General features: G+C 28.6%; 2 protein-coding genes and 1 long non-coding RNA gene across 8 annotated transcripts; 2 read left to right on the top strand and 1 right to left on the bottom strand.

The window, feature by feature from the left end:
* Positions 1-422: 422 nt before the first annotated feature.
* LOC145188763 (proton-coupled zinc antiporter SLC30A2-like) lies at positions 423-8,355 on the top strand. Of its 3 annotated transcripts, none has more exons than XM_090086857.1 (8): positions 423-562; positions 831-1,149; positions 3,114-3,260; positions 3,743-3,896; positions 4,239-4,512; positions 4,671-4,776; positions 5,333-5,467; positions 7,449-8,355. In XM_090086857.1, exons 2-8 carry the CDS (start codon positions 834-836, stop codon positions 7,592-7,594), a joined length of 1,278 nt encoding a protein of 425 aa, XP_089942983.1. In that variant the 5' UTR covers positions 423-562; positions 831-833; the 3' UTR covers positions 7,595-8,355. The 3 variants fall into 3 exon arrangements, with proteins under 3 accessions (XP_089942983.1, XP_089942984.1, XP_089942985.1); XM_090086858.1 differs by having other exon boundaries at positions 479-502; XM_090086859.1 differs by lacking the exon at positions 423-562 and adding an exon at positions 581-604.
* Positions 8,211-16,560, bottom strand: LOC145188756 (myosin light chain kinase, smooth muscle-like). 4 transcript variants are annotated; one of them, XM_090086853.1, is made up of 14 exons: positions 16,374-16,560; positions 16,150-16,208; positions 13,569-14,401; positions 13,448-13,472; positions 13,184-13,274; positions 12,757-12,957; positions 12,544-12,682; positions 12,272-12,395; positions 11,947-11,995; positions 10,833-10,859; positions 10,553-10,705; positions 10,304-10,349; positions 9,982-10,053; positions 8,211-8,801 (listed from the first exon to the last, which is right to left on the bottom strand). In XM_090086853.1, the coding sequence occupies exons 2-14, from the start codon at positions 16,181-16,183 to the stop codon at positions 8,358-8,360; spliced, it is 2,238 nt and encodes a 745-aa protein (XP_089942979.1). In that variant the 5' UTR covers positions 16,184-16,208; positions 16,374-16,560; the 3' UTR covers positions 8,211-8,357. The 4 variants fall into 4 exon arrangements, with proteins under 4 accessions (XP_089942979.1, XP_089942981.1, XP_089942982.1 ...); XM_090086855.1 differs by lacking the exons at positions 16,150-16,208; positions 16,374-16,560 and adding an exon at positions 15,223-15,353; XM_090086856.1 differs by lacking the exons at positions 16,150-16,208; positions 16,374-16,560 and adding an exon at positions 15,040-15,303.
* Positions 11,548-14,235, top strand: LOC149888723 (uncharacterized). Its single transcript, XR_016452355.1, has 2 exons — positions 11,548-13,298; positions 13,378-14,235. It is a non-coding gene; the product is annotated as an uncharacterized LOC149888723 (long non-coding RNA).
* Positions 16,561-16,913: the final 353 nt, after the last annotated feature.

Below are 16,913 nucleotides of genomic sequence, written 5' to 3'. Positions count from 1 at the left end.
ATGTAATATTCTTACAAACAAAAAATATCTTGGTATAGATATTGGATCAAACGTAAAGGGCTCCAGTCTTGTACAGTTGCATGAATATTTTAAAAATCACATTGAGGAATTTTTAGTCAAAAATTAACCCCGATATATTTGATAATAAAACATCTGAAAAGTTTTGTTTATAAACCAATATTCTAGAAACTTTCTTTCAAAGGCAAACCAAATATGCGGGTTAAGATAAGATTAAATAATCCCATGACTTTTAGGTACGAAGTTGCACACCACTACAATGTATTGTAAAATTCACAAGCACAAACATACACATTGAGATGCGGATATGTAAAAAACCTTTTAGGACACCAACCCCTCAATGCAGAGCTCAATATTCACTGTTGCATGCGGCAAAAATTCGTTGATCTGTTCACCATATAAAAGGTTAATTTATTACAGCACTTACGCGATAGATGAACGTTATATTACCATTAATTTGCAGACCGTGTTTTGATATTAAAATGTAAGAAGCCGAAATTGTAAAATATTTATCACGAGATTAATTATTTATACATTTTTTACAGTGAGAGTTTTAGCTGTGTTTTCTAGGTCATTTCTTTCATATGTATGTAAATACAATAAGTTCTGTATTTAAGTTGATTTTTAAACTTATACTATATATATATATATATATATATATATATATATATATATATATATATATATATATATATATATATATATATATATATATATATATATATATATATATATATATTCCGATTTCTGGATATTAAAAAGTTATTAATATATATATATATATACTTTATAATGTCAAGATTGTTTTTTAGGACATGCCTTTAGGCAAAGATTTTACCAATGATAAAAATGTACTAGTTCATATGGAACATAGTGACAGTTTTGAAGGTGATTTAGGATATAGAGATCAGCACATGTCGAAAGAAAGTCTTGACCTTCTATTGAGCAACACACTTGAGCCACCTCCTCTTCCTTTTTATAAACAAAATGGGGAATATTGTGCCACTGAAGAAACTAGTCTTCACTGTCATACAAAAGATAAAGCAAAACTACATGCAACACGTTTAGCTCAGCGGAAACTTATCATTGCAAGCATTGTGTGTTTACTTTTCATGGTTGGTGAATTTATTGGTATGATTTTTCTGTTTTCATCTCTTGTTTTCATATTTTTGTATATATTCACGCCATTATTTAAAATACTACAATGCTTATAATACATACATATATATATATATATATATATATATATATATATATATATATATATATATATATATATATATATATATATATATATATATATATATATATATATATATATATATGTATGTATGTATTTTTATGGTATTGGTCTAGTTTTTTTATGTTAAAATTGTTACAACAAAAGGTTGCCAGTTTTTGTAAAACCAGTTTAATAGTTATATCTTGCTCTTTGTTTATATAAACTTGTAGAATTCCATTGCAAAATTTTTAAACTTTTTTAATCCTTAATAAAGATCACTTTTAAATTTTCAATTCTGATGAATATTGTCAATTTAGAATTATTTAACAGTTAAAATATTTATTATTAAAAATGTTCAACTCACCATTGTATAAAGTAAAACACAAAAAAAAGTGTTTAAAATATGTTTTAAGTGAATCCTTGCAGCAAAATGACTTGTAAAAGATGCTATAAAACAATATATCTCGTTAAAACAAGTAAAGAAATGTCAAACAGTCTCCTTCATTTCAATTAGGGATATATTTCAATTTTTTGTTTGTAGAATGCACGATTGATAAAATTTACTGATTAGCTTACTAAATTATGTAAAGTTCAATAAAAAAAAGCAATTGAACTTAAACTTTTGTTTTAAATCTGTGATTTTTTTTTATCTGCTGGAAAAAAAAATATTCATTTATCCAATTTCTAATGTAAAAGCTCAGTTTTCACAACAAAAATACTACAACATAAAGATTTTAGTTTTCAACAACAGAATCTAAAATACTGCAGCATAAAGATAAAGTGTAATAGTTCTTGAATTAGAATAGTTCACAGTGAATAATAGACTTTTGATTATAGTTTGTAGTTTTATCAAGTCTAATAACCAGAAAGCATTTTGCTGAATGTAAAAAATCTGGGAAATAGGACAAATTGGACCAAAAAATGGAATTAATCACTGTTTCTCTTTTAAGTACATAACAGTGGCAATTAATGCTTAAATTACTCATGGCCAGTAACCCAACCTGATCCTGAGAATTCCCTGGTCATGCTAGAAATATTTAGTAAAACCTTTAGCCATTGAAAGATTTTTTGTTCTGTGGGTAAATTCAGGATGAAGCTAAAAAACCAACTTTTTACTTTTTTATGAATTTTTTCTTCTTTTACAACCTTTGAGGTAGAGTTATATGTGTTTTTTAATAGTCAATTGCAAGACAATTCATTTCAGGGCAAGAATAGCTAACCTGTTGTACTGCTACTCCATGTCAATACTGAAAAAGTCTTTTCTTGATTACTTCCAAGCTTTTACCATTCCTTTATTGAAAAAGGAGACTTTAAATAGTCTTAAGAAACTAGATGTTGAAGTTTTGACAGCAGTTTTATATCCTATCTCATGGTCTGTTACATAAATTACATCATTCACTCAATTATAGGCTTCACTCCTAGAATCATTAAATGGTCTTATTGATCCACTTTGCTCATTCTAAACTGAAAAGTAGAGTCAGAGATAAATATTTCTTTGTAATATTTTGAGAAGATAAACCAGATTTTACTTAAGTGATAGTATTTTGCAAATCTGCTATATTAACAATTGCTCTTGCTGTAAAATTTTCTGACCAGAGAAATGACTAAATCTAGTGAGAATAATGCTTTTTTCATATATCAGACATCTGTTGCATACCTTGGTTCTTTAAAATGGTTCTTTCTCTCTCAGATTTGGCAAATAATTAAAAGGTGAAAATCAATAATTATTTTTTTTATTCCAATGTTATTATTTTTGAATTATCTAATTTAGTTGCACAATATTATCTAATGTAGGAAATTTTAACTGACATTTAGATCTTTTTCTGTTTTTGTAAGAGACATTCTAAGTAAATGTTATTATGGAAATTTTCAGGTGGATACTTTTCAAACAGTTTAGCAATTATGACTGATGCTGCTCATCTGCTATCAGATTTTGGAAGTTTCATGATCAGTTTGTTTGCATTGTGGCTTGGTACTAAAAAACCTTCAAAGAAATTATCTTTTGGTTGGCATAGGGCAGGTAAAAAAAATTGCTACTTATTGTTTCATGTTCTTTCATGATTTCTTATATGAAAAAAACATGACACTACCTTTTATTGATTCTCAGCTTTTAATAATACCAAAAATTGTAAGAATCTTACAAATATAAAAGATTTAATAAGACAAGAGTAAAGTTTGTTTTGAAGGTTGTCTCTACACCTATTTTTGACCATCACTTTCATGTATTTATCAATTTAACTGAAAAAAAATTTTAAAAATTGTTTAGTTGTTTGATATGTTTTAATATGTTTTGAATAATTAAAAAATGTTTGTGATAATCTTAAAAATTTTACCACCTTAAAGTTAAAATTAGTTAATAAAAGTGCAAGTACCAATAAGTAACTCAATGCAAAACAATTATACTAATAATTTTATGAGTAAAAAAAATTGTTCTTTTAACTGTTTTAGTTCCACTTCTATTTTTCAAGAGATAATGTTTTAAGTTATTTTCTATTTCTATAGAGGTGATGGGTGCATTCCTATCAGTTTTGATTATTTGGGTATTGACTGGAGTTCTTGTGTTTGAAGCAATTAAACGAGTATCTGATCACAATTACACACTTGATCCAAAAGTAATGTTGATTACCTCTGGAGTTGGTGTAATTGTTAATGTAATGTAAGTTTTTATTTCTTTCTTTTCTGAATTGGTGCTTTTTAAAAACATCTCTTTTGTGAATTCCGATGTTTTTTTTCTTTTCAGATGTTTATTTAACAATTAACCACATAACCATATTAAACACATGAAAAAAATTACTAAACACAAAAATTTAATGTGTTCAATCATTTTTTTATAAACTATTGAATTATTTGTAAATTGTTTATTAAGTTATTACCATACTGTTCTGGAACAAATTAAATTTTTTTTTCAAGTTTGATAAAAAAAGAACAACAATTTTTGTAAGAATGGAAATCTCTAAGCTTGTTAGTAGAATAAAATAAAAATTTTCCTTCTGTTTAGATTAGGAATAGTTTTAGCAAAGACAGGACATGGCCATTCTCATAGTCTTGGCAGTGGTCACAATCATTCCCATGGTAGTTCAAGTGTGCATGAGCAAAGATCAACAAATGTCTCTAATGAATTACCCATCAACAATGAGACTGAAGTAATTGTCAAAAAATTAAAATCTAAGATAACCAGAGACCTTAATGTTCGTGCAGCCTTTATTCATGCCATTGGGGATCTTGTGCAAAGTATTGGTGTTTTCTTTGCAGCATTGCTAATATGGTATAAGGTATAATTGTTTTCTTAGCAACATCACTAATCTATAAAGTATGAATATTTACTTTGCAACATTTTACCAATATATTAAAAGATGTAAATATCTTTGTACAAATAGATGTAAGAATTTTTTCCTTTTTTTTTTTTGAAAATCAATTCTTTTTTTTTAAGCCAAAATGGAAAATTGCTGATCCAATATGCACATTCTTGTTTTCGTTGCTTGTTTTGTTTACAACAATAACAATTCTTAAGGACATTCTTTTGGTGTTAATGGAAGGTACTTTGACTTTTATAAGTAGATTTTGAAAACTATAAAAATTTTTTGGAATGTTCATCATTAATTCTACAGCTTTCCCATTAAGTAAAACAGATTTAGCTTTTCAAATGAATTTCACTTTACAATTTAAGATATATTATGTTTTAGGACTGCTTATTAAGAACATCATACAGTAATAATAACTATTGTTCAAATTTATTGAAGCATTGGAAGTAAATAAAGTTATTCATGATGTTTGCTAAAGTGAATTTATTTATGACAGATCATAAGAATTCTCCTTGAAAACAATTGTGTTTTCCTAAATCCAAGTAAAGCTTCATTAAGCTCATTTACTTATAACAGTAGTAAAGACTTTCTATATGCTTACATTTTGGGTCTAAAACAGTCTCTTTGTTGTAAGCTTCATCATTCCATAGTTTTCTGTCAAAATCCTGAACTACTATAATATTGAAATACAAAACCAGTTCAAATATTTCGTTATGCTTCAGCATTTTCATTTTAAAGCTAAAATTGTTTACTTTATAGTGTTAAAATTGCAGCAATATTTTTCATTTAGGTACACCGAAAGGCTTGGATTTCAAAGAAGTATTTGAAGATTTGCAAAATATTCAGTCTGTAAAAATGGTTCATAATTTGCACTTATGGTCATTAACTATGGGGACGCCTGCACTTTCAGTTCATTTGGCTATTGGTGAGTATTAATTTACAATCTATTCTGTAAAAATATGAAATTAAAAACAAAAGCTAATTTTGGAATTTCACAAAGTATCTTTACCAAAAGTTGTTTACCATGGTGGGTTTGTTTAACAAAGATTTCACCATATTGTGCTCTCATCCTAGGATGCTCTTATTTTACCCTGGTTCTGTCCTGATTTACTACAAGGGTAACCCAAGGAGGCAAAATCTCAGTGTCTTTAGCAAAAGTTGTTACCAGTGGAAAGGAATAAGGGAAAAGCATAATTGTGACTTTTCTATAAAGTCTTTTTAGGTACACTTAACCGCAAAATTAACGCACCACTTGAAAAGTATTATGTATTTCCCGGATTTATTAGTTACAAAGATAATGTTTATTGTTACACCTTTTGTAGGTTTTATTCCGTTTCCCTTATTTAATTTCGAAATTACAGCAGCTTTTCATAAGTAGCATGTTTTGTTGTATTTAAACCTTGCTTCTAAAAGAAAACTATGTATTGGTTTTAAATTGTTTTAACAGTAGAAAAGATAACTGTCATTTGAGCAACACATCTGTTCGGAATGCAGTGTTCTAGATGAAATTTAAGTGGTGATGAATGTGTTGCAATTGTTACTTTGTCCAATGAAGGACTAACATATCACGAACTTGGTAGAAGATTTGGAGTGTCTCATACAACAGTCAGTAGAGTTCTACAAAAGTTTGTAGAGAAGACTTGGCCAAGACAGACCACGAGGAACCAATGCCGTGGAGGACCGATTTTTATTGCTTCGAACACTGAGAGAACGGTTCACTACTGCACAAAGTCTCCGAATACAACTTGCTGAGGTTCATGGAACTGCTGTAAGTCAAGATATCATAAGAAGAAGACTTAGTGCTTTATATTTACGACCTCGGGCAGCAGCTACTGGTCCCAGATTGTCTGTAGACTACCGAAGAAACAGATATATGCCTCCTTTGCAAGGAGGCATATGAATTGGGAAATATGATTGGGGACAGGTAATTTACAGATGAGTCAAAGTTTTACCTTGTAAGTTCTGATTGCCGCCCAAGAGTGTACAGAAGAATAAATGAAAGATATATCGCTTGTAACATTCGAGAAACCACTTTATATGGAGACGGCTCATTGATGTTATGGGGCGGAATATCTTTAAAAGCTCGCACAGAGCTTTTTATTGTTGATGGTGGACGTCTGACTTAACAATACATAGCAAATATTTTAGAACCTTTTGTGGTACTTTTCAATTAGAGTTCTAATCGTTTCTTGAGGGGAGATATCTCTTAAGAAACGAATAGATCTCTAATTGAAAGTATGCAACGGCGCTGTCAGACTGTAATAACATCATGAGGTGATAATACAAGTTATTGATAAGTCAAAAATGTTTCAATTTAAACTATTAGTATGCATAACAATAATAATCATTTTACTTTATTTTTTTAAACGAACCATATTTTTGGTTTTATTTGTTTGTTTTTTTTCACCATCCTCAAAGTCAGTTTTATTATTATCATCGAAATAATTGTGTTAATGTGTTCTATTCTTAATGTTTATCAAAGTATATCATAATATTGACGATAATTGAAATAAATCGAAATGTATGTGGTGCGTTAATTTTGCGGTTAAAGGTATATTTTGGGGTTTTGCTTTTTTAATAATTTTAGATATATTTTGGGGATTTTCTTTTTTTTTTACTGACCAGCTAGTTTGCTATAAATTAACAAAATCTTTTATATCATTCTTTATGATCTTATTGTTTAGTTCATTATAAATTTTTATTACTTGTAAAGACTCATTCGATCGTTGTAAAAAGCTCTAAAAAAATTTGATTTCCCTCAAGCGCTGTTATTCTGTTGTAACACGCATTTTTGTCTTGCAATACAATATACATTTTTGTCTTGCAATACAATATACATTTTTGTCTTGCAATACAATATACATTTTTGTCTTGCAATAAAATATAGCGATGTTTTTTTTTTAAAGATGATTCTCGATCGACACAGAGCGTTCTTCGCGAAGCTCAAACTCTTGTGTCACGCAAGTATGATATTCACCACTCTACCATTCAAGTTGAGAAATTTCATGATCAGATGGAAAATTGCTCAATGTGTGAAGAGCCTAAAGACTAACGCAAATAAATACTTCTCGAGTTATTTTCTACTTTCCCTCCCTCCTCTCCTCCCCCACATCCACTTTGTAATGTGAAATTAAAAATATTTAACGAAATGTTTTTCGCATTTATTTTTTGTTCAATCAAACTAGTTAGCATGAAGAAGTGAAATCTATTTTTATAATCATTGATAATTTATATTAATTTTTTAAATTTCAACTTTACGAATTTACTTAATCTCAAAAAAAAGTGGAGTCTATGGAAGTATTTTTTTCTATATGAGAATATAAAACCTTTGTAAATATTTCTGAAGTTTTTTTTTATTTGGTGTTATTGGTATCTTGTAGATAAAAATGCTTTTTTTGATGTTTGCTTTATTGAAGAATTTTTAAATTTTTTTGTAATTTGTATAAAAAAATATGTATCATGTAAAAAACTTGATGTAAAAATCATTTTAAGATGCACTTGTGCACTTCTTTCGGTGGTCTTGAAAACGAGATTGTTGAAACATTTTAAATCTTATGCTAAAATACTTTATCTTAAAGCAACCTTTTTTTTATCGCGATAGCAATGGCTACTGTTAGGATTTTCATGATTTTTGACAGCTTACGGTTTCACTTAAATAGTTTTATAAGTTCTATAAGTTTAGTAGTTTTTTACTGTTACACGATTTTTATATCCTAATTTACAACTGATTTAATCTTATTCACGAAAATTTTAATTATAAAAAGACGAAGTGTATTACTAAGGATACAGAAGAAATAAATATTTTTTCGACGATTTTATTCGCAGTATAATTCTGACGTGAACGGTCCTTCTGACCCTGGTAGGTGTCCTTGATTAATCATTCGTTGAAGATATTTTCTTAAACCGTCTGGTGTATCAGTGTCTTCTGTAATCTCGACTATAGGCCCGCAACTTTCAGGCATCTCAATAAATACACCACATCGTTCCAGTTTGTTAAAAGTATCACTACTGTACCTTTTTCTTCCGAAGCTTAATGCATTTTTCGAATCGACAGTATCGTAATCTTCATCAGAACCCTCTTCACCTTCTGTAATTGTAGGTTGCATTGAACTTTGCACTAAAAGATGCCGAGATGACCCTGAAAGATTTTTCGGTAAAGATATTGGATTAACACGAGGGTTGTTAGTATTTTGAACCTGACTATGACCGACACCAAAGGAACTAAATCGCCGTATTGCTCTGACTGCACTTAACGTTTTCTAAAAATAAATTCAATTATTATAACGTTAATTACGAAAGTACATGCATGTATGCATACATACATGCATGGATACAAACATGCATGTATGCATACATGATAAAAATACAAAAATTCTTTCAATTGAAGATTTCTAAAACTTCTCTCGAATTGCTTGAAGTTTTTTTTAGCATTTCCGCAAATTTTCGCTGTGCTACATTTTTCATACAGAAGAGGTCGGAGGATTTTAATGACTCGTGGCACCCTTTTTCTACTGTCTAGACCTTCGAAAATACAAAATCAATCCATTAAATATCTATTTCGGACAATTTATAAAATTGAAAATTATGTGATTTTTTTTGCATGATATAAATAGGCTATATCAAACGGTTTTCTTAGGAAAACTTGCACTTTCTTATTCTCTACTTTCTTATTCTCTACTTACTCTTTTTTACTCTTTCTGAACATTCTCCTATAGTATTAGAACTTTAAGTTTTTCTAAAAATGGTTGAGTAGACAGAATAGTTAAATTTTATAGACATATAGACAAATAAAAATTGCTATTATTATAATTTTTTAAAGTAAATATTTTAAATAGAATCAAGAACTATCTGGTTTATCAAAAGTTGATCATCAAGTATTGAAATCTAATGAGCTTTATTGGATAGTGGAACTTTAATGTGGTGGAATAAGCGCCTAGAATTCTCAAAAGTTAACAAAATCATAATTTTAAGAGATGAGGATGGGTTGTTAGTCTTATTAAGCTTTCTCTATAACAGTCTCAGCTACCAAAGTGCAAAAATTAGTGGTTTTCATAATGGGATTCTTTTTTTCCATAAAAAAATCTTTGTAGAATGTAAGCAACTTTAACACTTTTATTAGACAACATTAGGAGGCCTGAAAAAGGCATTTCTTCACTGACTTAACAGCAAATATCATGTTGAATCCGCTGTATAAATTACTGCTTTGAAACTGTATTAACTATTCCAATTATTGGTTTGATATAGTCGTGCTTTGTTGTTATGACAAATATTTGTAAAAAATGCTAAAAATCAAATTCAATAAAACTTCAAGCAATTTTGGGAAAATTTAGAAACCTTGAACTTTTGGGTTTTTATCATTTTCTTTTACATATGAAGGAGATGAAACATAATAATAAGGTCAAGCCGTTTTAAAATTTTAAGTTCGTTAGAAATTCGTACTTTGTCCTTTCTTTTATCGAGATACTCTCTCATGTTTTTCAAGTCAATTTTCTTCTGTTTACTTTTGTCGGGCTGTAAGAAAATGTTTAACGTTTCGTTATTAAATTCTTACGAACGAAATCGAAAACTTTAATCCTAACTTTAAACACTCAAAAATCAGCGCCAATAAGAAAAGAATTTAGATTTTGGTTATTTTTTTAAAAAACATGAACTCATGATAATTATATTCCTTTCATTTTGCCTCGCATTCAAACTTATTTTTGCCTCTCATTCAAATTTACTTTTGGGCTTTTTTTTTAAAAAAATATTTTATAATCATTACCTTCATCCAATTATGAGTAAGACATGAGCTAATTGTTCCTCGCTTTCTATGTAAAGAAGTGAGAAATTGAAAATATGCAAACAAAGAATTTAATGATTAGTAAATATTTTAGTTTACTTTCCTCTATTTTTATTAAACAAATTTTTTCTGTTTTTACGGATTTACAAAACTTCCATTTTTGAATTCCATCAAATTTAAAGTTATAATTATTTTTATTATTTCGCAATCGTTTTCTATTTAAAATCTTACTTTGGTTGGCTAATCAAAAGCATGTCAATAAAATGTTTTGCTTCGTTACTTATATCTTGGAAAGCCATTGTATCATATTCAAATTCACCACAGGAGACATTCATTAACGTGTCGTTATCATCCTCACCCATAAACGGTGAAAGTCCACTGAGACTAAAAAAAATGATTCATTTTGACTTAACATGATTCCCTGAAGCAGATGTTGATAGATATTACACAGTAATATCTACTTTTCAAATTTCTAATAAAAAAGTTTCTGAGAATGAAATTTAAGACTTACAGAACGTATGTCAGCACTCCTATGCTCCTTGAAAGAAAAATTTTCAAAGTATTTTATGAAGTCAGCATTTTCCGAGCAATAAAGCAAATATTAGTTTCTTTAAACTATTTAGAATTATAATTAATTTATTATATTAACTATATCAATTAAATTTTAGAATATTATTTTTTTTTTTAACTATTTAGGATAAATTTTTATTTTTTAGAATTAAAGTTACGATACGAAGCGAAATTTGCAAATCCATAGACATTCCTTAGGCACTAAAAGGTTAAGACTCTAAACAGAAGGTTAAGACTCTCTACAGAAACTAAATTATTATTCGATTCCATGTAAAGTTTTATGTAATGACACTTAAACTATTACAAAGTGTTGCTTGACAGCTAGAAAATACTGTAAGTGATTCTTTAAACTATTAAAACTATTCAACCATAACTTTTTAAAATGTTATGCCATAAATCTTTAATTATAAATCCTTTTGTTAACCTTTTTTTCATTTTTTGTCTGTTTGGTTAATGAGCAATTAAGTTCTTTGTTTCATTTTTTGTCTGTTTGGTTAATGAGCAATTAAGTTCTTTGTTTCATTTTTTTGTCTGTTTGGTTAATGAGCAATTAAGTTCTTTGTTTCATTTTTTTGTCTGTTTGGTTATGAGCAATTAAGTTCTTTGTTTCATTTTTTTGTCTGTTTGGTTAATGAGCAATTAAGTTCTTTATTTCATTTTTTGTCTGTTTGGTTAATGAGCAATTAAGTTCTTTGTTTCATTTTTTGTCTGTTTGGTTAATGAGCAATTAAGTTCTTTGTTTCATTTTTTGTCTGTTTGGTTAATGAGCAATTAAGTTCTTTGTTTCATTTTTTGTCTGTTTGGTTAATGAGCAATTAAGTTCTTTGTTTCATTTTTTGTCTGTTTGGTTATGAGCAATTAAGTTCTTTGTTTCATTTTTTGTCTGTTTGGTTAATGAGCAATTAAGTTCTTTGTTTCATTTTTTGTCTGTTTGGTTATGAGCAATTAGAAAATCGTCGGCTAAATTCATGTAAAGGTTTTCTTTTTAACTATGATATTTTTCTTTTTTCCTTCTTACATTAATTTTTCTTTAGAAAAAATGAAGATAATCTTACCACATATCGCTGGCAAAGGAGACAGGATCAAAACTCAAAATTTCTGGTGCTAAAATAGACATACAGGTTCATATTAATTCCTTATGACGGGGTACTAAATTTCCATTAATCCAAGAGCGCACTTCACTAAGTTCGGTATTTAGTTAAAAGTTAACTATTCGATTACAGAAAATTATTGAAACTAAATACTAATAACTGTTTGCAAATACATTGTATGTTACGGTTATCAGACATTAATTTTATGATTATTATCAGTGACCATCAATTTTATGGTCACAGTAAGTGACAAATAACTGCTGTCTTTTGTTATTTAAAAACTTCTTACCTACAAATTCAGGCGAACCAGCTGTAATTTTCACATCTTTTTTATCGTGGAGCTCTTTTGCAAGACCAAAATCGATGATCTTTATATCCATTGTATCATGTCCAGCACAAACAATGTTTTCGGGCTTTTTTTTTTTTTTTTTTTTGAAAGGTTTTAATAAAAAGTTATCAAAGTAGAAAAATAAAACTTACAAATAATTTTTACTTATGGAAGTTGTAAGTAATGCAAAAAATATCCTGAAAGCAAAATCCAAAAATCTATCAAACCCATACCTTTAAGTCAAGATGACAAACTTGATTGGCGTGCATGTGGTGGACTCCTTGGAGTATTTGTTTCATGTAGCTTACACAGTCTGACTCAGTCAAGCTATTTTTTGCAACGATTCTTTCAAATAGCATTCGTCCTCCGACGCTGCAACGAAGCCGCTGATTTTTAACGCGTTCAAAAGGTTACAAAAGATTTTTATTCAAATGAGATAAACTTACTATTCAAGTATCAATACAATTTGAGATCCGAGGTCGTATACATCAAATATGCTCATCAGCCGCACGTGGTGTAAGCGTTTCATTATTTCTATAGTTGAAAGAACATCTTGCCGCAGTTTTGATGTCACTTTAATGTACTTAGCTGCGTAGATTATGGAGCTGGATATTTCTATAACTTTGTAAACTTTTCCGAATTTACCTCTGTTGAAAGCAATAAAAAAAACTTTAGAAACACTCATACCAAACTTTGTATCTTTTAGCAACATATTATTTTTAGTTATTACAACATAAATACAATAGCGTAAGTTTTTTGATTCTTGTTTAAACTTAGGGTTTGTTGGTATTGTAACTTTATGAACAAATTGTTTCAAGTATTTTCTTATATTCACAATTTTTAGCAATGTAGTTTAAACAAAAGAAATCAAACCTTGCTATCTCTTCAACAGTGTGAAACAACTTGGAGGGGTCGACAAATTTAACTGTAATATCATTTCTCGGCGGAAGTAGCAGTCGCTTATCTATCGAGAAAACATTTGAAAAGTGTGGTAAAATAAATATGAAAAAACTGGCAAATTTTGTGCCAAATTTTTCACAAATATTTTACCACACTTTTCAGAAAAGTATTGCGAATTTAATCTGAAGTCAAAAAAAAGATCAAATAACTTTTTTTTTATAACAAATGAAAACTGACCTTCTTCAATTTCCTCTTCAACACTCTAAGAAGCAAACGTTTAACACTTTCACAATTAACTTTTTAAAACTTTAAAAGATTATCAGAAAGAAAGTTGCGTTGAAAAATCGCAGATATTTACCTCATCTTCTGAGGAAACTTCACCATCTTTTGAATCCTTTGGTTCCGGAGATATTACTTCGTTAATATTGTTAAAATCATCGTTGTTTTGAAAAACGTTTTTCCAAATATTAACTTCGTGCTTTAATCTTTCACTCTCACGAAAAAGCTCATCGTAAATTTTGATTATTTCGTCTCTGTCTTTTATAAGATCTTCGTTATCAACAGCAAGGTCTTCGTTTTCTTCGACAATTTTCTCGTTTTCAAGTTGAGCGTTTATTAATTCGGTTCTGAGGCGACCAATTTCGTAATTTGCATCTTCCAATTTTATACTAAGTCTTTGGGTCTTCATTTTTTCCTCGTTTATATCATTTTCGAGCTGTTTAATGTTTTTCTCGCATTTCTTTGTGTCGTGGAGATTCTCAAGAATCTTTGAGCTTGCAGCTTTTAAAGCTGCGTTTTCGTGAAGAACTTTTTCATAATGGTCCTTAGTTTCTTTAAGTTCTCTGGCGAGTTTTTTTATTTCACTTTCGTAAGTATTTTCGTGAATGTTCATTTTTTTTTCAAGCTTAATTATTTTTTGATTAAGTTCCTTACAAAAATTACAAAACTTTGTTGCGTCCTTTGAAATTTCCCTTGTTGTTAGGTTAGAAAACTGCTTTTGTTCGGAAATATTTTGTTCGGAAATATTTTGTTCGGATATATTTTGAGTTTTTTCTAGCTTTATTACTTTTCTAACCTCGTATTTCAACAAAGATGCGCGTGGCACTTGTGTTACTAAAGACTGTTGTTTCAGTAAGCTATTGTCAATTCGCTGTTCCACATGTCTGTTTAAAATACCACTGCTCTTTGTACCTAAACGAGAGTTTAATTTGTAGTAAGTTGAACTGTTTCAATAAAAAACAAATGTTCAATAAGAACTTAAAAATTGCGCGTGCGAGGATCGCATAAAAAATTATTCGAATTAAAGTAAAAAGATGATTTAACTAATTTACAAAGATGTCTATTTGTAATTAAGTTAAGAGAACAAATGAAGAAAATAAACGACAAGTATAATTGAAAGCTAATAATATTGTGGCCTTAACCATTCATCCGTATAATCTTGTTCATTTTCTCAAAATCATCATAACGATAGAAATCCGCTTAAAAACCCAGTCTATTGATATTCCGAAGCAATCAAACCGTTTTTTTTTTTTCTTTTAATGAAATATTACCGTTGCCGAGAGACAAGTTACGTATTGATGTGCTTTCATCTTCACAATTATTTGTAAAAACGTTTTATTCAAAAACAAGGTATAAAATTAGATTTTCAATAATGTAATTGTTAAATTTTTTGTTTGTTTGTTGATGATATTTCGGATCAAAACACTGAAAATGCATTTAACTTATTTTTTACTATCAATAAACAGCATTTTTGAGAAAATATATAAATTAATAAGGGCGTCGGAGGATTTGATAGATTTTTATATTAAAATAGAAGTTTTCTCACATACTCTAAAAACGTCACCAAACTCAACGTCACAACCTGAATATAACGAGAAATATCTGAAACCAGTGTGAAACAATTTAACTTAAGCGCTTGTAACATTACAACAATGAGCATCACATAGGTCATGGAATGAATAGGCACTCAAAGAACAATCGTTTCTTATATAAAAATACACTTTTTAATTCACTTTTTCTTGTCGTTTCCTATTTCGCACAATATCTCCAACCCAAAGTAGGCTTCATAAAAAACTATATTTTCAAATACCAGAGAAGTAATTTATTAAATCTAATTATTTACAACTGAAAGAAATCTGATACACAGCTGAATTGACAGGATAAAACGGTGAACCTTAAAGCGAGTGTCAACAAAAGTAAATATTAAAATTATGCTTAATCTTGTCGGTGCGTTTAACTCTTTTAGCACGTTTGATAAAGATCGTCTGAATTTACTAGAAGTATATTAGTGTTTATAACCAGATTTTCACAATAAAACCTTAAGTTATAATAAAGTGCTTTCTTTGAAACAAGGAGACGCGGCTGAAGTTATACAACCGTTAAAACTGAGATCTGAAAATAGTCTTTATATCTTAGTTTTTAAATTACAGTATAGTCTTTATACTAAAACTAAAATTTTATAAAAATGATTTAAAAATTTTTTAAAAATGATTTGGATTATGAGAAAGAATGTAGCAAAAAGTATTTTATTTCTAAACTCTGCGATTCTTACTACTTATTTCTAACAACAATATGACATTGAACTCATCTACTTTATATTAGTTTCAGTAAGCAACTTTAAATGTTTAACCTTAAAATTGATATTCAAATTCCAAAAGTAACTTAACTCACTACATATTTGTAATTTATTATTCTTTTATTGGTTTAAAATAAGTTTTAACCAATCACTTCTTTTTTAAAAAAATGTGTTAAAACACTTTTGCCAAGAAAAAGAAAAATCAATTTATAGTCCATTCTATGCGTACAGTATTTTTTTGACTTCTTAGACGTCACAATCGTGTTATGTTCAAATTGGTGCTCCTAACTGAACACAGTGAGATCTATGACGTATTCAATCATAAGCGTTTAATAACATAAAAGCAATAATGAAGAGAACATACCAATCGTCGAATTAGAACATTTGATTGTTATCATTTTCACCCAAGTTGCTCCTAAAAAACTAAGTAAGAAAAAAATTTATTTTAAGGATAATTTTTTTTTTTTGATACAATGTCAAATTAAAAAGACTCTTCTTCGTTGCTAGTTGTCAAAAAAAAAAAAAAAAAACGAACATTTTTTTAAATTAATAAACTTTTAATTAACTTATAGTCAAATACTAAATTACTTTTTGATCCGTCTCACTAGGATATTGATGCAGCAGGATTTTTATATGCAAGCTTTTTAGTGGGTGGTATGGAAATTTTTGATATTTGCTAAAAAAATTGACAAAGAAACTTATATTTTTATAAAAAGCTTCTCTCTAAAACCACCCACATTAGAGGGAGACTAATAACTATAGATCAAATTCTTCTATCAACGTTCTTTTATCGAAGTTCGATTAAATAACTTTTAAACAAATTGCAAAAATGCTTTAAACAAATATTGAATTTTACATCAAACATCTAAAAAAAAAACCATAAATTTTCGGAGTACTTTAAACCTAAAATATGCAAATATTTAAAATCTGGGAAAAAATCACTTCATTTTAATTTTTAAAAAATATTATGGAGATCTATTTATTCTAATCACTCAGCTCAATTAACATCGCTTCAGTAGTTCAATTAACATCGCTCTAGTAGAAGGTGCCTTTGCCACTAAATGTGGTGTTTGCCTAAGGGGAATAGAATTCATCTTCGAGAATATACCATTTTCTTTGAAACTTTCG

Source organism: Hydra viridissima, unplaced genomic scaffold, assembly GCF_058129835.1.
Source record: "Hydra viridissima isolate aposymbiotic clone 2 unplaced genomic scaffold, HvirCarnegie_v1 scaffold_5, whole genome shotgun sequence".
NCBI lineage: Eukaryota > Metazoa > Cnidaria > Hydrozoa > Anthoathecata > Hydridae > Hydra > Hydra viridissima.
This window is presented reverse-complemented; position numbering and strand designations above follow the sequence as displayed.

Excerpts from the sequence above, each read along its gene's own strand:
- LOC145188763 (XM_090086857.1), top strand. The coding sequence starts at position 834 with ATGCCTTTAGGCAAAGATTTTACCAATGATAAAAATGTACTAGTTCAT. Across the intron at positions 3,897-4,238 it reads GGTGTAATTGTTAATGTAAT|ATTAGGAATAGTTTTAGCAA; the intron begins GTAAGTTTTTAT and ends CCTTCTGTTTAG. Across the intron at positions 4,513-4,670 it reads CATTGCTAATATGGTATAAG|CCAAAATGGAAAATTGCTGA; the intron begins GTATAATTGTTT and ends TTTTTTTTTAAG.
- LOC145188756 (XM_090086853.1), bottom strand. The coding sequence starts at position 16,183 with ATGATAACAATCAAATGTTCTAATTCGACGATTG. Across the intron at positions 12,958-13,183 it reads ACTGTTGAAGAGATAGCAAG|AGGTAAATTCGGAAAAGTTT; the intron begins GTTTGATTTCTT and ends TGCTTTCAACAG. Across the intron at positions 12,683-12,756 it reads ATTGTATTGATACTTGAATA|CGTCGGAGGACGAATGCTAT; the intron begins GTAAGTTTATCT and ends GCTTCGTTGCAG.